Genomic DNA, 20,956 nt, shown 5'->3' with positions numbered 1-20,956 from the left:
AAGTTGTTTCAATGAATTCTTCCTAAATGTAGTAAGATCGGATGTGGATATGACATTCTATCAGGGCATCACAAATTTGGAAAACAGCCAAAAAACATCTTTTAAACAATTTGAAAAAATCACCCAAAGGGATGTGGAAATGGAAATATTGTCTCTAAAAAACAAAACCTCACATGGGTGGGATGAAATAACAACATCTGTAATCAAGTATGTGTACAATATTATTTCTCAACCACTGTCAACTATTATAAATCAATCTTTTGAACAGGGATGCTTTCCAGATGTATTGAAATATGGTGAGATCAAACCTCTATTCAAGAAAGGATCGAGAGAAGATATGGGGAATTACCGCCCTATCTCTCTCTTGCCTGTCTTCTCTAAAGTGTTTGAAAAGATTGCAGCAAAACAAATTAATAACTTTCTTACTGTAAATGATATAATTTTTAAAAACCAGTTCGGATTCCAACAGGGCGAAAGCACTGTGAATGCTATAAATGAGTTTATCCAAAAAATATGCTCCACATTAGATAAAAGTAGAAAGGTCACAGGTATATTCTGTGATATGACTAAAGCTTTTGATTCAGTGAACCATGCATTACTCCTCCACAAATTACAGATGTATGGAATCACAGACACTGCTTTAAAATGGTTTAGCTCTTACCTGTCGGGTAGGAAACAAAGAGTAATTTTAACTTCAAATGGAACCAATTATTCATCAGACTGGAAAAAAGTTCCCCAAGGAGTCCCACAAGGTTCGATATTGGGTCCCTATCTGTTTCTTTTTTACGTAAATGACCTACCACTTGCTATTGATGTTCATTCAGTCTTATTTGCTGATGATACATCAGTTCTGATTGAAAATGAGGTATCTGAAAATATTCCAGAAAAAGCCAAAAATACTTTAGAAAAACTTGAATCTTGGTTCTATCAAAATGGACTAAAACTAAATGTAACTAAAACCAAAATGATGCAATTTGAAGCTAAATCAGTAGAAAGGAGTGAAATAAAGATAACTTGCAATGATCAGAATATCACAAACCACGTGCAGTTCTTAGGCCTAAATTTTGACAAAAATTTAAATTGGAAGGTACACATAGATTACTTAGCAAATAAACTGAACAACTTAGCATTTGCAATGTGTGTTTTGTCAGGTGCCACAAACATGGATACCAGAAAGATAGTTTATCACTGCTATTTTGAGTCAGTTATTCGTTATGGCATAATCTTCTGGGGGAATTCAGCAAATGTCACTAGGCTCCTAGTATTACAAAAGAAAGTAATTAGAAACATGTGTGTTGCAAAAAAATGGGAATCCTGTTGACCACTATTAAAAAATTTAAAAATACTATCTATCCCCTCACTTTACATATATGAGATGGTGGTGATCCTATATAGAAATCAACATACACTAGAGACTTTCCGTTTTGACCACAACTACAGCACTCGCCACAGAGATAACTTCAAACTTCCAACACATCGTTTAAAACTTTATGCCCAAACGCCAGTGTATATGGGGTTAAAAATTTTCAATAAAATAAAAGGCAGTAATATATTTAAAATGGAGATTGGTTCACTGAAAAGATTGCTCTTTACTCTTCTGGTGGAAAAGTGTTATTATTCTGTCGATGAATTCATTGAGGACAGCTTCACAATCTGAATGCAGGGATTGTATTACATGTATTATTTTATGTACATGTGTAGCTGTAACTTAGAAATGTAAAATATAGTGTAAACTTTTGTATTTCTCTTAAAAAAGTGAAAAAAGTTTCTTTTGTAAACCTTGACATGTCTCCTGTACATCAAATCAAATGATTTGAAAATGGTACGTAATGAGATGAATAAACCACATACCACATACACATACCACATCACATTTTGAATTGGGCATTGTGGAAGAAATTAGGTTAGGAAATAAATGAGACACTAAAAGTTGTAGATGAATTGTGAGAAGCAAAATAACTGACAATGTACGTAGTGAAGACAATGTCAAACTTCAACAAGTAATAGCAAGAAAAGTTTCTCTTAAAAAGAGAAATTTGCTAACACTGAGTATGAATTTAATTCTTGGAAAGAGTTTTCTTAAACCATTTGTCTGGAGTACAGGATGACATGGAAGTGAAAAGTGGGCGATGAACAGTGCAGACAAGGGGAGAACGCTCTACCAGTTGTATGAGAATGTTTCCAGCATTGGTAGGGTTATAGTGTGAGGATATGTGTAGTTGCATAGTAAAAATGAGCAATGCTTTTTTTATTGTTGACAAGTGTGTCAGAATATTGTATAATACTGTAAGACAGAACCACAGCATGGCCACAATGAACCAAAGTTTATTCTTCTTCCACATACAAGCAAACAGCAGTTGAGAACATAGATTCAAACCTATAAATAATCCAGGTATTGATACAAGCAGTTGCTGACAAGTATGAACATGATATGAGACTGACTGCCTGCTACACTGCACTTATAAAGAAGAGGCCTCTGTAGACGGCACGAAGGATGCCGTGCCTTGAGCACAAGTCATATGGCCCGTTACAGGTGGCCTCTCATGGCCGACATGGAGAGATGCTCTTGGCGGAATATTCTAAATATAGTGTGCCAGTGGCCTCATGCTGTGGTGTGTATCCAGGGGTTACGTACAGGCTTACAGCACTTCTTCCCCCTTGGGTAAAAGATACTTCGTTGATGCAGACATTTGGGTGATTGTTGAAACATCCGTGGCCTGTACAATGGATGCTGAAGGTGATTATGGCAGTGGCAGAAGGAGATTTTGGCCGAGAACCGATGAATATTGGCAAAAGTGGCATAGTTGTGTACACGTTTGGCAGCCGCCCCACTGCAAAGTACCATAAGAGAGGACTGATGACTAGGGTGCTGGTAGCATGTCAGAATTGCTGGGTGCAATGAAGCATTGTGAGAAGACCCAGTAGCAGTTGTAAGTTGTAGGGAGTCTGGAGTCCAGAGGAGACAGAAGGTGGTGTCATCTACGAAAATAATTGTCTCCCTCCCCCCCCCCCAGCAGAGCTGCCCTGTGAGGCTGGGACAGGTGCTGAGGGAGGAGGTGCAGGTCGCGGCAGCATATCCACAGCCCTTGCCATGGCTCGACAATGCAACTGGTCATGGTGGTGTGCCACCAGCCCATCACTGGTGTGCACCATACAGAGGCGGCGGCCTCGGCAGATGTGGCCCGTGGCCAGAAACTACTTTGGTTGCTACCAAACCCCTGAGCCCAGACTGCAAGCCATTAGTGAACTGATGGGTGTTGGTGGGCTGACATGAGCATATGCAGGAGAGTGCATGGCTGGGAGAAATGCAGTATCTTGGTTGGATTCTGATCCTAGTGGCATAAACCTGTAGGAACTCAAGAAGTGTGTTAGCATGTCGCCCGTGGAGGAGTCCATGAAGTACTTCTTCATTTGAACCTTGAATGTGCAGATGAGACATTGTGCCTCGTCATTAGATTGTGGGTGAAAAAGAGGAGCACTCATGTGACAAATGCCTTGATGGGCACAGAAATCATAGAAGGCCTGAGACACAAACTTTGGACCATTATCTGTCATAAGCATGTAAGGTGATCCATCAATAAAAAAAATCTTGGTGATTGCTAGAATCATGGCTGTGGCTGATGTTGAAGGACAGTGGATAACATATGGAAATTTTGAGAAATCATTGACAACCAACAGCCAGTAAGAATTTAGGTAGGCTACCTGTTGGGTAGTGCATTAAGAGCAGACCGTGAGCAAATGTACAACTTCACTGTCGATACTGGGCCAAAACACATGTCAATGGGCCAGAACTGGGTGTGTGAGACCCCAATGCTCTTGATTTAGGAGCTGATGCACATTCCACCGCAGGGTGGCCAGGATCACAACCCCAGGCGACAGCACATCCATAGCTAAGAGCACATCATCAAGTAATGAAAAGCAGATATGGATGGTGAAGTAGTTTCGCAAAGGATCAGAAGCTGTGACCGGAGACCTATCTGGCCAACCGTGCTGAATGAGGTGAACAACTTGACACCAAACCGGATCAGCAGTGACAGCAGCTGCGATCCAGGAGCCCATAAAAGGTAACCCTCCCACTGCACGTTGTGCCTCAACATCTAAGTGAAAACAAGGTAGTTCATGATGTTCAAAACTGGGCTATAACCCCATCAGAAGCTGGGACAGCGCATCAGTGTGGACAAGCTGCGTGGTAGGCCGAAAAAGTTTTTCATAGTTGAGACAGAAACAGGGCCCTACACTGGAGCTGATGTACTGCTTTGTTGAGCAGTGAAGCAAAAGGATTAAACAACAAAACCAAGGGCTTGCAGTCAGTATTGAGCTACATGAGCACCTGAAACTTTTTGCGGGTGTAGACGAGAGCACGTGCTTCCTTTTCAACGTGGGATTCATGCTGCTGAATGGACTTGAACATTTTTCATCCATAAGCCATCAGTCATTTGGAACCTTCCTCATACTGATTTGTGAGAATGACCCCAAATCCATACTGAGAAGCATCTGTAACCTGAACCAGGCGGTGACCAGGATGGAAAATGACCAACCAAGGAGCAGAATGTAATTAGATTTAAAAGTGTGAACGCACACTAGCAGGTCTAGTTTATTGAGCAGCTCACGGAGGGGCTGGCCAGCATGGCTGCACCTGGAATAAATTTGTGATAGTAAGCAATTTTGCCTAAAAATGCTGGGAATTCTTTGACTTGTTGGACAACACAGAGCTATAAGACAAAGCTATGACTGTGGCAACATGATGACGTAAAGGCTTAACGCCATCCAGAGAAACCTCAAACCCCCAATACGCAGTGGATGGCTGAAAAACGTGTTACTTGGCCACATTGCATCTCAACCTTGCAGTATGTATCACCACGAACAATGTACATGTTACATGAATGCTCTTCTGTGGATCACCCATCAGAATGATGTTATTGAGATAGTTGATGCACATGGACATCGTCAGTTATTCCAAAAAAAGAAAATTAAAAAAAAAAAATGCTGAAAAATTGTTGAGGAGGATCATAACTTTCTGAACAGCATAGCGGTGAGCTGGTATGGCATGAGCATACAAAAACTCCCACAGCGTCAACAAAAATCCATTGACAGAAATGGTGAGTATGTTGAAAAATAGCTAAATGTTCAAGCTGTAAACTGATGTAAACCATTGTAGAAATAAACAGGTCTATGTACTTATAACAAAATAGGAGACCTTACTTTTGGGATTACCATCATACCACTAATTTCAGTTCCTGTCTAATTCGCTAGGGATTGGACACTAGCTTTGGTGCCTCAAAACAACTTTTATGTGGAATATTGAGGGGCACTGGAGCAGCTGGGGTAAAGGGAATAAATCAGCCGTTCGACAATCTAAATATGAAAAGGCAAAAATTACAGGAAATTATCTGAAAGTAACAGTTAATGAAGAGTAATCTGTTGACCTTTCGCTTCCTTATACCTTCTGTACATACACTCTTTCCTTCCCTTGTTTCCTGTCACAGTGTAGTGAAGCAATGTTAGAAAAATTCCAATAGTTATAGATGCAGTTATGCTTTTAAACTTACGTCTATCAGTGATATTCCAGTTCTTCCTGTTTTGGGTGCTAATGAATATGCTTCCCCCTCTATAGTAGATAATATTAGTATGATATCATGTTTGTATTTATTTCTTTTTCACACATATCCAGTTACATGTTTTTCTCATTTCTTTTTTTTCAGAAGACTGGAAATATCCGTTTAAGATCTCGCTTTGGAGAAAGTACAGATGAAAGAACCGAATTTTTCCCAGAAAGTACAAGACCATTCCATCAAAATGGCACATATCCTTGGTATTCTGCTGTCCTGATTTTGGTGATTGGTGTAATACTTTTTCTTGGATGCACAATGTTAAATAATCAGCTGCCAAAACCAGTTTATATCAAGGGTGCAAAGCAAGGAGTGTTTGTAGCAGAAAATGCTATTCATCATCTTCAACATTTGACAAGTATGGGTCCAAGAGTTGTTGGCAGTTATGAGAATGAAATTTTCGCTGTTGACTTTTTGAAGAGAGAAATAGGTTTTATAATGCAGCGAGCTAAACCACAGCATCTGCTTACTCTTGATCTGCAAAAGCCAACTGGCTGCTATATACTGGCTTTCAGGCCATATGGTTTTGTAAATTGTTATGAAAATATACAGAATGTTGTTGTGAAGTTATCCTCAGCTGGAAATTGGTCCTCGTCAGCGGTTATGTTCAACTGTCATTTTGATTCAGTTCCTACAAGCCCAGGTAAGTTAGACTTTTTGAAATTGCACAATGTATTACTTTCATAAATAGGAGTTGAGTACTGTAAAAGTACTAGACACATAGGAAGAGGTTTGCATGCATTTGACAATAAACACACGCAGATAAATGAAATTCAGTTTTTCCACACTGGACTTTGAGCTGCAATATCCTCTTAAATGTAGAACAGGGTGGAATTGATGCCTTAACTTGTCTTAAGAAAACAGGAGACTGAGAATCAAGTCAGTAATGTGATGAATTTCTGGACAGTGGTAATTTGTTATAAATAGTTACTTTTGAAATAATTGAAGTGCTTGAAGAATTATGGACTATTGTGGAGCTGTCCTCTGTCTGAGATATGTTTTTGTGCCATTATTAATAACTACATTCACTGAAAACATACATAGCCTACATATTTTCATGGAATGCTTGAGTTCATTCAATAATCTCCCAGTTCTGCACTCGTAGGTAGCACACTGCATCTAGTACACATCCGCTGCAGTGCTTGGGGACCACAGCACCAAGTTACGACGCCTGAAGATGGGCATATAAGAGCCCCGAAATCGGTCATGTGATAATAAAAGAATTTTACAACTGAAGCAGTATTTTCAACCTCTGGCTGAAATAATCTGTTGTTGTCACTCTGTGTTCTCTATTCATATCCCTTCAGAGTATTTTAACACTCCCATTAACTACTTTACTGTTGTTTGTCCTAATAACAACAGTAGACTCTGTGCATAACTGAGATTTGTCTTTAATGCCATAATATGGAAGCTTTCTTAAGAGTGTGCTGTGATCTACACAATCAAATGCCTTGGCGAGGTCACAAAATATCCCCATTGGATACCTTTTGTAATTTAGTTCACCTAAAATTTCATGTGTTAGGTTAAATATAGCTCTGTCTGTGGAGGAGCCATTACGAAAGCCGAACTGTGTAGGCACCAGTAAGCCATTTTGTGTAGTGTGACTATAAATCCTATCATCCACTATTCTCTCAAATACCTTTGAGAACAGTGGCAGCAGAGAGATGGGCCAATAGTTGGATATTTCATCCCTTGCTCCACTTTTGTGGATTGGCATCACTACTGCATGTTTTAATCTATCTGGGAACACACCAGTTTCCATAGATTGGTTACACAAATAGCACAATATATAACTGATTAAGTCTGCACATGATTTTAAAATCCTACTTGATATGCCATCGTATCTACTGGAATCTGAGTTTTTGAGTAATTTTATGGTTTTTTTCAATTTCTTTAGGGGTTGTACTTTAGATGTTATTTGCATGTGGTTAAGTAGTTCAATAGCTTCTATGTGAGACTGTTTATTATGGTTCACTGTTTTTTCAGCTATAGTGAGAAAAAAATTGTTGAAATCTGGGGCTGCAACTTTGTGTTTATTATTGTCAGGTTTTATGTTCCTATTTGTCTCACTTTTTATGTTGTGCCATATGGTTTTTATTTTATTGTTTGAGTTGCAAATTTTTTGTACATAGTGCAACTGTTTGACCTTCTTGATTGCACTTGTTAGAATTTTATAGTATGTTGAACAAGTAAGAAAAATCACTTACAGTATGTTGAATGAATAAGAAAAAATCACTTGTTTCAGCCATTTGCATCTTGCTAAAACAGGCAGTGCACTACTGATCTGCACCAGTGCAGCTTCATCTCTGCATTAAAAAATTATCCTCTGTTTACATGAAATATTAGTAATTTTAGCTTGAAGGACAGAAAAACAAAACTGGGCTTTGTTGTATTCCCTTACATGTTTACTTTCTTGGTTGTGGTTCATCTATTGCCAGATGGTTCATTTTGAGACTGTTCACTTGATCTGCCTATCATAAATGTGTGAGCTGTTGTAGGCAAGCAATGAGCAATGTGAAAAGGCATATTTTCTTTTGATGCTCACATATGTCGACTATTAAAAAGCGCTGCATAGTTTTCTTTTGTTGTCAAGTTTGTGCTGGGTACTGGAGTTCATTACAGCCTTTTTATAATCTTTTGTAAAACACCCACTTTCATATGAAATTGCTGCTTATTTGGTTATGCTTGTGTTGCAGGTGCCAGTGATGATGGCATCAATTGTGCAGTCATGCTTGAAGTACTAAGAGTACTGTCTCAGACGGATGTGCCTCTGAAGCATAATGTAATTTTCTTGTTTAATGGTGCTGAGGAAAACCCCTTGCAGGTAAATCAAGGAGGAACATGAACAGTGCAGCATTACTGTAATGTGGACCTCAAGTATTATTTTATAAAAATATACTGCTTCCAGTTGCTGTTAGCATGCTATAGCTTGCCTTGATCCATGCTCCCTTCTTTATATGTAACAGTTGACCACAATATTACTGCACCTGGGAGTGAGTGCACTTTGGTCAGATTGTTGTGCATTGGTATTGTGATATTCCACAAGTGGATGCTGAACCACTAGATAGTACATGCATAATTGTCTTGAAATCATTCATAGTGCGATGCATTTTCCTTAGTCATTGCTGTGCTTGTTTACTGTAAGGCCACTGCTTGTTTCTGATAACAGCCGTGAGAGACCAAGTGCAAAAATATCATGGTCAGGTAGTAAATTTGTACCTTTATTACTCACACACAGTAGTAGCAACATAGTTTGTTCTACATGTGACTGGCAGAGAAGATCTAAAATGCCATGTTCATGAATATTGATAAAATTCACAGTCTATGACAGTGTCCCTATAATTTCACTTGTGTCCCATACCTAAAAGTGACTTCTATGGTTTGTACACCAGAGGCAGCTCTATAATAATGTGCAAGAGCATTTCCTTGAGTAAGGAGACCATGCGGGTTGGATAACAGATGTTAAAAAAATGGTTGTATCAAACCCTAAAATTTGTAGTGGCAAATGGAAATCTTAAGACAACTTAAATCAACCTGAAAAGGACTGAGTCTCATATAATATTAGACATTATAAAAAGAAGGTTAAAAATTATATATGGACAGTATGTGGTTTATTAAGGCAGAGCAAAATGTGTTTTTAAAAAATACTTTAACTAGAAATGGAATGGATATGTGTGGCACTATGAAAAATAATTTTTTGATAAGTGTGATAGAAGTTGAGTACTAATTTTAGCATTTTTTGGGCAAGAGTGGCCATTATAGGCATTCTAAAGTTTAGTGGTAAAGACAATAAATTCTTAATATGAGTCCATGATCAAATGACCTTTACAAGTAATTCCATCTAGATTGTACTAAATTGTGCTAAAATCTGAAGCTTGTCATTTGTGTTCTATACATGATTTTCAGCCCTAGAAATAATAGAGAACTGAACACAAAATCTCATGTCTGTATGCCTTCCAGGAATGTCCTAGAAGCTGCATAGAATGAACTATACACATGGTGTATATGACCCGGGACAACCAGGAGATCTGGGAAAAACCCGGGAATTTTTTCATCTGGGAGGAAATCGGGAAAAACCCGGGAATTTTTTAGAATCCCAGGAATTTTTTATTGTTTTAGTTTTCAGTTAAATTTTTGTAACTTTGACTGGTAAGAACCAATAATCTAACAAAGTATCTCACTACTGCAGAATAATACTGCAGCAATAAAACCTGAACAAGGGAGGGGGGGGGGGGGGGGGGAAGAGAAAGAACGAGGAAAGGAAATACGCCATATGTAACAACAAAACACAGTGCTCATAGAAGCGTCTGCCAACTGCAAATTGCCTCTGATGAGTGTGACATCACAATTGCTTACATTAGACTAGTTTGAGCAGTTGCGAGCAAGCTCATGCACATGCGCAGTTGAGTCGCGTATGAGTAGTACCTTCTCCCACTTCTGGCTGCAGAAGTGTGGCAGTTAGCTGTATAAGCAACAGCAGCAAGCAGCCAGATGCACCTGGAAAAATTTTACTGGCGCCTGCCTAAGCTGCCAGATTCACGAGTGTGCAACAGGCCCTGATCTAGGGGGTGGGGGGAAAACCGGGGTATCTGCCCCGGGTGGCATTTTCAGGGGGTGCCAAATTCATATTCTTGAGGAGTAGGACCTTGCCTCGCAAACCGCCTAGCATCCAGTGCACATTGGTCTAGTGATTATTCATATAATTTTGAAATGCATCCCTGTTGGTTTTTGAATTTTTGACCAAGTTCTAAGTTGATTTCAGAATGAATCATAAGTTGATTTTTGAATGTGTGCATGGTGTACATTATGTCTCTGCCAGCAGAATCCCCGTTGCATGTAGAAATTAAACTTTCCTGCACACAGGCACACAGAAGGGGATGGGGCTATGCGAGCTAAGTGGAATAAAGCCAAATGGGTGAATGCCAATCGCTGTTCATGTGGTTGTCTGGGTTTGCGAGTGATCAGCGTTGTTACAATTACTAGCGAAATCGATAGATTCAGACTACCAGAGTGGAAATAAATGACTAACAGAAATAACAAGTAAGAAACATTACATATTATCTTGTCGGTGTATCCAAGAAAATGAAATTTTGAAAGAAAATTTTTGGCCAGACCGCTACACTAGTAAAGGCCAGTTGAACAGTTCCCGGGTAGCAGTCACTAGAGTTCTATTCTGCGAGTATTGCAGGAAATGTATTGTAGGAACGTGTAATAACACCTAACCAGAGAATAAATGCAGGTAACTAAACCGGTGACTGTGGAAGGATTAGTGAAGTTAACCGGAGAATAAGTTTTGACGCTGGTAGGAATAGTTACAGAATTAGTGATGACAAGATTGTTCGTTAGAACGAGTGAGGAGAAGAAATGGGGACATCACGCAAATTATGAAAGAATATGATGATTCTGAATTTACATAAATATTTTGTACTACTACTTTTCGATCTCATGCTTCAGAAGCTAGAATGTATGAATGAAAAGTGAAACTATTTCCTAACATAAAAGTTTGTCTTGTAGTAAGCCTAACAGGCATTTGATATTGGTACTTCATGAATTATATTCCGTTGTGTTATAAAAATGACCATTTGTGCCATAACAGTTTTGTTTATTTGGTGTATGTTGCAATTTCTGCAATATTAGCAAGGCCTATTTTGTTTTATCTAGCTGACATTGACAAAATACACATAAACAGATTGAGAAACCACATTTTGTTTTTTCATGTAGCAAAATGTTTGACAAACTTTGTTGGGGTAATAGATTCTTTCCCACAAAGGAAAGTACGCCATGTAAAGCAATTACTGATATTGCTATATGATACCATATCCCACTTTCCATGAGGTTGGTGCTTAGACTTGAACAACACCTTCTGGTCCGATGAGGAGGAAGAGTTTTAGCCCTGGCATCTGGTAGTATAAAGGGGCTGGGGAACAGGGCGATGGCTCACCCCTCGTGATGTCCTGTGGAGATGTTGAAGGTGAGGAGAAAGCTATGTTGGATGTGGCATCGACTATGAAAGAGCTATGTTGGATGTGGCATCCACTTGCCTCGGTACCCGGCTTGTCCAAGTCTGGGCTCAGTCTGTGTGATGCTGGGGCCAGTGAGGTGTGACATCACTTTGTAGCCACTCTGCTGCTGATCCCAGCTGAGGCTGGAGCTGGTGGTTGCAGTGCATTTACCTGCTCAGTATGCAGTGGTGGCAGTGATAGTCATGGAAGCAGTTGTGACCACAGCTGGTTCTGATGCCTCCATTGTAAGCCTTACCTGGTGGTGACCTCGTACATGAGATGTGCCAGGGAGATTACCAGCATAGTGGGCATCTGAGGCTGTGAGTTCTTAAAGACAGGCACCCATACCTCCGGTACAGAGTCGAGTGAGGGTCTGAATTAGAGGCTCAGACGGTTTTGTGACCATGTAGGCTGCAAACTCCTTGACTTGTGTCAAAGGGTGGTTGGGTTTCGGGTTCCACTGAATAGGTCAGGTGTCCACTATATGCAGGAGACGACTACACAGGTAACAGGGGCTGTGTGGCATGGACTGGGTGGTTTTGTAGGTTAGAGGGTCTCGGGAAAACACAAGATGGGCTTCAGTCACAAAGGGTGCAGGCTGAACACAGAAAGAACATAGATACAGGAACCATTGGTATAACAGTTGTAAATTGTCGTAGCTGTGTTGGGAAAGTACCAGAGCTCCAAGTGTTAATAGAAAGCACTGATGCTCAAATCATTATACGCACTGAAAGCTGGCTAAAGCCAGATACAAGCTCAGCTGAAATTTTTGCGAAGAACTTAACAGTGTTCCGAAGAGATAGGCTAAACATGGTTGGTGGTGGCGTGTTTGTTGCTGTTAGAAGCAGTTTAACTTGTCGCAAAATTGAACTAACTGTGAGTTAGTATGGGCAGAGGTTATTGTTGGCAACCAGAATAAATTAATAATTTGATCCTTTTACTGACCTCCCAGTTCAGATGATACAGTTGCTGAAAGGTTCAAAGAAAACTTGAGTTTGATTTCAAATGCGTACCCGACTCATATGATAATAGTTGGTGGTGACTTTAGTTTACCCTCGACATGTTGGCGAAACTACATGTTTAATTCTGGAGGTACGCATAAAATATCATCCGAAATTGTGCTAAATGCATTCTCTGAAAATTATTTCGAGCAGTTAGTTCATGAGCCCACGCGAATAGTAAATGGTTGTGAAAACACACTTGACCTCTTTTCAACAAATAATCCTGAGTTAATGACCAGCATCAAAATCGATATAGGGATTAGTGAACACAGGGTTGTTGTAGCGAGATTGAATATTGTAATCCTCAAATCCTCGAAAAATAAGCGAAAAATGTACCTATTCAAAAAAGCAGATAAAAATTCACTTGATACCTTCCTGAGAGACAATCTCCACTCATTCCAAATTAATAATGTAAGTGTAGACTAGATGTGGCTTAAATTCAAAGAAATAGTAGCGCCAGCGATTGAGAGGTTTACACCAAATAAACTAACAAATGGCAGAGTTGATCCTCCTTGATACACAAAATGGGCTAGAACATTGTTGCAGAAACAATGAAACAAACATGCCAAATTCAAACAGATGCAAAATCCCCAAGATTGGCGATCCTTTACAGAAGTTCAAAACTTTGCGCGGAGTTCAATGTGAGATGCCTATAACAGTTTCCACAACAAACCTGGCAGAAAATCCAAAGAGATTCTGGTCGTATGTGAAGTATGTTAGCGGCAAGAAACAGTCAATGCCTTCTCTGCACGATAACAATGGAGATACTATCGAAGACTGTGCTGCCAAAGCAGATTTACTAAACACAGCCTTCCGAAATGCCTTCACAAAAGACGACGAAGTAAATATTCCAGAATTCGAATCAAAAACAGCTGCCACCATGAGTAACGTAGAAGTGAATCTCCTCGGAGTAGTGAAGCAACTCAAATCACTTAATAAAAGCAAGTCTTCTGGTCCAGACTGTATACCAATTAGGTTCCTTTCAGAGTATGCTGATGCATTAGCTCCATACTTAACAATCATATACAATCGTTCACTCGACGAAAGCCGTAGCCAAAGACTGGAAAGTTGCACAGGTCACACCAATATTCAAGAAAGGTAGTAGGAGTAATCCACTAAATTAAAGGCCCATATTTTTAACATTGATATGCAGCAGGATTTTAGAACATATATTGTGTTCGAACATTATGAATTACCTTGAAGGAAACGGTGTATTGACACATAGTCAACATTGGCGTAGAAAAAATTGTTCCTGTGAAACACAACTAGCTCTTTATTCACATGAAGTGCTGAGTGCTATTGACAAGAGATTTCAGATCGATTCCGTATTCCTGGATTTCCGGAAGGCTTTTGACACTGTACCACACAAGCGGCTTGTAGCAAAATTGTGTACTTATGGAATATTGTCTCAGTTATGTGACTGGATTTGCGATTTCCTGTCAGAGAGGTCACAGTTCGTAGTAATTGATGGAAAGTCATCAAGTAAAACAGAAGTGATTTCAGGCGTTTCCCAAGGTAGTGTTATAGGCCCTTTGCTGTTCCTTATCTATATAAACGTTTTGGGAGACAATCTGAGCAGCTGTCTTTGGTTGTTTGCAGATGACGCCGTCGTTTATCAACCCGTCGTTTATCGACTAATAAAGATTAAAACAAATTGGAACACGATTTAGAAAAAATATCTGAATGTTATGAAAAGTGGCAGTTGACCCTAAATAACAAAAAGTGTGAGGTCATCCACATGAGCACTAAAAGGAACTCATTGAACTTCAGTTACACGATAAATCAGTCTAATCTAAAAGCCGTAAATTCAACTAAATACCTAGGTGTTACAGTTACGGACAACTTAAATTGGAAAGAACACATAGAAAATGTTGTGGGGGAGGCTAACCAAAGGCTGCGCTTTATTGGCAGGACACTTAGAAAATGTCACAGACCTAATAAGGTGATTGCCTACACTATGCTTGTCTGTCCTCTTTTAGAATACTGCTGTGTGGCGTGGGATCCTTACCAGATAAGACTGACGGAGTACATAGAAAAAGTTCAAAGAATGGCAGCACGCTTTGTATTATCGCGAAATATGGGAGAGAGTGTCACAGAAATGATACAGGATTTGGGCTGGAAATCATTAAAAGAAAGGCGTTTTTCATTGAGACGGAATCTTCTCACGAAATTGCAATCACCAACATTTTCCTCCGAATGCGAATATATTTAGTTGACACCAACCTACATAGGGCAGAGCGATCACCACGATAAAATAAGGGAAATCAGAGCTCGTACGGAAAGATATAGGTGTTCATTCTTTCTGCGCACTATACAAGATTGGAATAATAGAGAATTGTGAAGGCGGTTCGATGAGCCCTCTGCCAGGCACTTAAATGTGATTTCCAGAGTATCAATGTAGATGTAGATACCATGTAGCCGGTTTGGAAGTGCACTGAATGCAATGCTAGTGATGGTCTTGTTTCTGGCCCAGCAAGTAGAACGGTGTTTGTGGATGGCAGCCATGTAGGATTTCTTGTTGACAGGTGTTGTCCTGTAAATGCTAAGAAACAAAGTTAGGGATGCATGTGTGGGGACCTCCTCTATTGCTTTGTTGTTTGGTGCTTAAATGCGCAGACCATCCTCTCTGCCTCACTACTCTTGTGTGTGTGACACAATGCTGAGGGGGCATGCTGAATGTAATTTATGATAACTTTGGGGATGATAACTAAGTGGTGGTCCTTGTTTGGACTCCACAGTAGGACACTGTTTATTAACAACATTAGTTGTTGCATCCAATAAAAAATGTAAACTTGTATGTGTATTAGCATTTTCTGTGATCAGATTATTCTTACCCCTTAGCCACTTTGGACTAGGTATCATTAGCGTGTTGCCTGAGTTATGGTTAGTGTTGTTAGTGGAAAATTATTTATTGGTTCCTGCAACTCAGATTGAAATAGGTTCTTTCATCTTTATCAAATGCCAGATCTTGTCTCTTGTTGAGTAAGCTGCATATTTTTTGTGAAATATTAGCTTTTTGGCCGAACACTGCGTGGAGCAGTTTATGGTCAGAATTGTTCAGTATAAGTACATTTGGGGTTTCTTTACAGCATGAAGTATTCCTGAAACCTTTTCAATTGGGGATTAATTCCTTTGAGCTGCTGTTGATGTATTAGATGCAGATGAGATTGGCTATACCAATCCATGTACATTCCTGTGTACCAACACTGTTCCAAGTCCATACTTCAAAGTTGTCCATTTGCTACTACTAATTTGTCTCCATGTTTATGGCACTAATCATAGTTTTTTATTTGATGTTTAAAATACATTTGCAAATGCCTTTGAACATGTGAATGTGATGTTCTTTGGATGTAACAAGTTTAGAGGACGTGTTATATCAGCAGTTTTTGGAATAAATTTGGCATAATAACTTATTTTTGGGGAAAAAGAAACCCTGTCTCTTTCTCAGATTATGTGGCAAGGCACTGATTTCTGTTAAGTGCTTTTCTGTAGATTATGTACTTATTGTGCTGAGGATGTGATCTAAGTACTCAACTTCTTCTTCAAAAAATGTGACTTTTTCTTGCTCTGCAGTTGGCTGAATGTGTTGCATCAGTCTTCTGACTGGTATGATGTGGCCCACCACAAATTCCTCTCCTGTGCCAATCTTTTCTCCTCAGAGTTGCCACTTACACTTAACATCCTCAATTATTTGTTGTATCTTCCAATCTCTGTCTTCCCCTGCAGTTCTTACACTAAACAGCTACCTCTGGTGCCATGGAAGTTATTCTCTGATGCCTTAACACATGTCCTATTGTCCCTCCCTTCTTCTTTTCAAGTGTGACACCATTTTCCTTTCCTTACTGATTCTGAAAAGGACCTCTTCATTTCTTATGTTAGCAGGCCACTTAATTTTCAACATCCTTTTACAGCACCACATTTAAAATACTTAGGTTCTTCCCTTTTCCGGTTTCCCCATGGTGCATGATTCACATCCATGTAATGCTGTACTCTAGACATATGTTCTCAGATATCTCTTCCTCAAGTTAAAGCTAATGTTTGATAATAACAGACTTCTTTTGATGGGAAGTGCCTATGCTGTAGTGTGCTTTTTATCTCTTCCTTGCTTCATTTGTCAAGGGTTATTTTGCTGAGAAGGGTATCAGAATTTCTTCACTTTGTTTACTTTGTGATCCCCAATTCTGATGTTAAGTTGCTCACTATTCTCATTTCTGCTACTTCTCATTACTTTTGCCCTTCTTTGGTTTACTCTCAGTACACATTCTGTACTCATTAGACTCATTAGACTCATTAGACTGATTAGATCCTGTAATTTTTTGTCACTTTGAGAATGGCAGTGTCATCAAATCTAATCATTGATATTCTTTCACCTCAAATTTTAAACCCATTAGTGAACTTATCTTACATTTTCATGTTTGCTCCTTCAGTGTACAGACTGGAAAGTAGGGGGAGAGATTACTTCCTTGCCTTACACCCATTTTAATCTGAGCCCCTTGGTCTTGGTCTTCCAGTCTTATTATTCCCTCCTGGTACTCGTACATATTTTATATTACCTGTCTTTCACTGTAGCATACATCTATTTTTCCAAGAATTTTGAATATCTTCCACCACTGTACATTGTCAAACATATTTTTCAGGTTGACAAATCCTGTGAAAATAACTTTATTTTTCTTAAGCCTTGCTTCCATTGTCAAGTGCATCAACTGCCTCTCTGGTGCCTTTGCCTTTCCTAAAATCCAAATGATCATCACCTAAGAGATACTCAATTTTCTTTTCCATTCTTGTGTGTATTTTTTAGTGTCAAAAATGTATTGTCCAGCAATTCACACATATTCTGCCATTGGTATCTTCGGAACTGGATGCATGATATTCAAAAGTCTGAGGATATGTCTCCATTCTTGTAGGTTCTACACACAACATGAATAGTTGTTTGGTTGCTGTTTCCTCCAGTGACATTAAAAATTCGGAATGAATGTTATCTATACCTTCTGTTTTATTTGATCTTAAGTCTTCCAAAGCTCTGAACTTAGACTCCAACACAGGATCCCCTATATCATCCATATTAACTCCTATTTCTTCTATCACATCACTAGACAGTTCCACTTCCTAGTAAAAGCCTTCAATGTACTCTTCCTACCGATCTGGTCTCTCCTGTATTTTTTAACAACGGAATTCCTCCTTCATTCTTAATGTTGACATGTTTGCTTTTAATTTCACCAGAGGCTGTTTTCACTCTTCTGTATGCAGAATTTGTCCCTCTGATAATCATTTCTCTATCAGTTTCTTAATATTTTTCTTGTAGCCATTTTGCCTTAGCTTCCTCGCACTTCCAATTTTTTTTATTTCTGAGTGACCTATATTGCTGTGTTGCTATTTTTTCCTTGAGATATTGTACTTCATTCTTTAGCCGATCAGTTGAATATTTCTCCTGTTACCCAAAGCTTATTCATAGGTGCCTTCCTTGTATTTGTATTTTTCTGTCCAACCTCTGTGAAGGCACTGTTTAGAGATGTCTGTTCCTGTTGAACAGAACTAATTGCTGTGGTGTTCATTATTGCAGTATTTACAGCCTTGTAGAACTTCAGATACACACCATTATTCTTCATTGCTACTGTATTCACTTCTTTGCTCATTGGTCATTCCTGACAATTCTCTTAAACTTCATCTTACCCTTCATCATTACTTCATTGCGACCAGTGTCTATATATTTGCCTCTTGGTATGCTTTACAAACCATTATCTGATTTCGATATCTCTGTCTCATCATGATGTAATCCTTGTATGTCCATCCTTGTAATAAATGGTTACAAGGACTTTGACTGTTCAGTATGAAATAAAAATTAAAACACCTGCACCCATCTCATTTGCACTTGGTTTATTTATACAACCAATTTCAGTGTTCCATTACAACTCTTGAGGCTCCTTGACCAATGTAAATTAGGAGGAATCCAATCTCGTGTGCAGTTGGTTCCTGTTATGACTGCTCACGATATTGGATTCCTCCCAATTTGTGTTGAGCGAGGGGCCTGAAGATGGTCTGATGGAACACCAAAACAGGTTGTGTAAATAAATTAAATGCAAAAGGCATGGGTGCAGGTATTTTAATTTTCATTTCGTAATTGCAAACAGGTGTCTAATAAATCTAGCTTAGAAAATTGCTCCCAATCAGCTAATTATGCTAATCAAGGTGCTTTGCTTTATTTTTTGATATGTACTATGGATGTGGCCCAGTTGCTCACATTTATAGGTTCAATAACACCAGAAATTCTAAAGTTGGTCTATTTCTTCCTCTGTTGCTGCTTTATGTGAAATTAGTACTGGCTGTGCATTGAAAAAGTTTGGCATTGTGGTTGGTTGTATGGCAAAATGACCTTTGAAATTGTTTGCACACCGGTATCTGCTTTCTTTGAATTCTTTGCAAAGTTCTTATATAATTATCAGTTCTTAAATATAGTAGAAAATATAGAGAAGAATCACAGCAGTATGCTGGCAAAGAAAATCCCAAAAAATTCAATCATATGAATGTATCACTAAATTCTCCCTCTGAAATTAAGCTTTTGACAATGTTGACTGGAATACTCTACTTCAAATTCTGAAGATGGCAGGGGTAAAATACAGGGAGCAAAAGGCTATTTACAATTTTTACAGAAAGCAGACGGCAGTTATAGGTGCTGAGTGCCTTGAAAGGGAAGCTGTGGTTAAGAAGGGAGTGAGGCAGGATTGTAGCCAATCCCCGATGTTATTCAATCTGTATATTGTGCAAGCAGAAGAGGAAACAAAATAAAAATTTGGAGTAGGAATTAAAATCCATGGAGAAGAAACAAAAATTTTGAGGTTTGCCAATGATTCTGTCAGAGACATCAAAGGACCTGGATGAGCAGTTGAATGGAATGTACAGTGTCTTGAAAGAAGGATATAAGATGAACATCAACAAAAGCACAATGAGAATAATGAATGTAGTCAAATTAAATCAGGAGATGCTGAGTTAATTAGCTTAGGAAATGAAATACTTAAAATAATAGATGAGTTTGTCTATTTAGGGAGCAAAATAACAGATGATGGTTGAAATAGTAAGGATATAAAATGTTGGCTTGCAGTGGAGTGCTATGGAAGTGCAACATGGACGATAAACAATTTAGACAAGAAGAGAATAGAAACTTTCAAAATGTGGTGCTACAGAAGAATGCTGAAGATTAGATAGGTAGATCACATAACTATTGAGAAGGTACTGAATAGAAATGGGGAGAAGAGGAATTTGTGGCACAACTTGACTAGAAGAAGGGATCAATTGGTAGGATATGTTCTGAGACAACAAGAGATCATCAATTTAGTATTGGAGGGAGGCGTGGAGGGTAAAAAATCATAGAAGGAGATGAAGAAATGTATACTGTGAGCAGATTCAGAAGGATGTAGGTTGTAGTAGTAATTCTGAGATGATGAAGCTTGCTCAGGATAGAGTAGCATGAAGAGCTGCATCAAACCAGTCACCTGAAGACCACAACAACAACAATAACAACAACAATAGTAATAATAACAATAACATATATTCTCTCCAAAATAAAATTTCCCTGGATTTGATGGTGTACCAGCAGAGTACTACTAAAGATTTGTTCCCATTGTCTTATCTGAAATATACAGGGTGTTTCAAAAAGAATATATGTATTTTGAATGCATATATTTCTTAAACTTAAAGACATGTGAATATGAAACTTTTCACACATATTTACGAACCTCTCAAGTTCAGATTACAGATATTGAATATGTCCTTCATCAGCAACGCGAACAATATCACAATGATACTCAAATTCCTCCCATACTCGGGCAAGCATGTCCTTTGTCACTGATGTTATGGCAGTAAGGATCCGGTTCTTCAACTCTTCCAGGTTCTCTGGGGGTGGTGATACATAAATGTTGTCTTTAACAAAACCCCACAGGAAGAAGTCAGAGGGTGTCAAATTCGGTGACTGTGGAGCCCAGCTGAGAGACATGCTAAGTCACCAGCTCCTTGACAACCAATCCAACGGTTCGGTAGAGTTTCTTTCAGATATTCATGCACTTGGCGACTTCAGTGAGGGGGTACTCCGTCTTGTTGAAAAATGGAGTTGTCTTCATGCAGCCACGAAAAAAACCAGTTTTGTAACATAGCGAGATACTGCTGACCATTAACCATGTTTCCATCAAAGAAGAATTCTACATGCTTTTTATTTGATTTTGGTGACATTTTACACATTTTAAGGTAGCCCTTTGTTATGAATAAGTGATATGGAATGATATAATGAATTTTATATATTACAGATCAGTTTTTATTTTGCAAGAATTTAAATAAATTTTTTTTACAATTCTTA

The 20,956-nt window shown here is 38.8% G+C and overlaps 1 protein-coding gene across 3 annotated transcripts in view; it reads left to right on the top strand.

Annotated features, from left to right (window-relative positions):
- LOC126483791 (endoplasmic reticulum metallopeptidase 1-like) overlaps nucleotides 1-20,956 on the top strand; it is a 237,637-nt gene that overhangs the window by 39,075 nt on the left and 177,606 nt on the right. For 2 of the 3 annotated variants that reach the window (XM_050106958.1, XM_050106959.1), the window contains 2 exons: nucleotides 5,703-6,252; nucleotides 8,306-8,433. In XM_050106958.1, coding sequence (XP_049962915.1) covers nucleotides 5,703-6,252; nucleotides 8,306-8,433 — 678 coding nt within the window. The remainder of the gene's footprint in view (nucleotides 1-5,702; nucleotides 6,253-8,305; nucleotides 8,434-20,956) is intronic. The other variant, XM_050106960.1, reaches the window with a different exon arrangement.

The sequence above is a fragment of the Schistocerca serialis genome, chromosome 6, assembly GCF_023864345.2.
Source record: "Schistocerca serialis cubense isolate TAMUIC-IGC-003099 chromosome 6, iqSchSeri2.2, whole genome shotgun sequence".
Classification (NCBI taxonomy): Eukaryota; Metazoa; Arthropoda; class Insecta; order Orthoptera; family Acrididae; genus Schistocerca; species Schistocerca serialis.
This window is presented reverse-complemented; position numbering and strand designations above follow the sequence as displayed.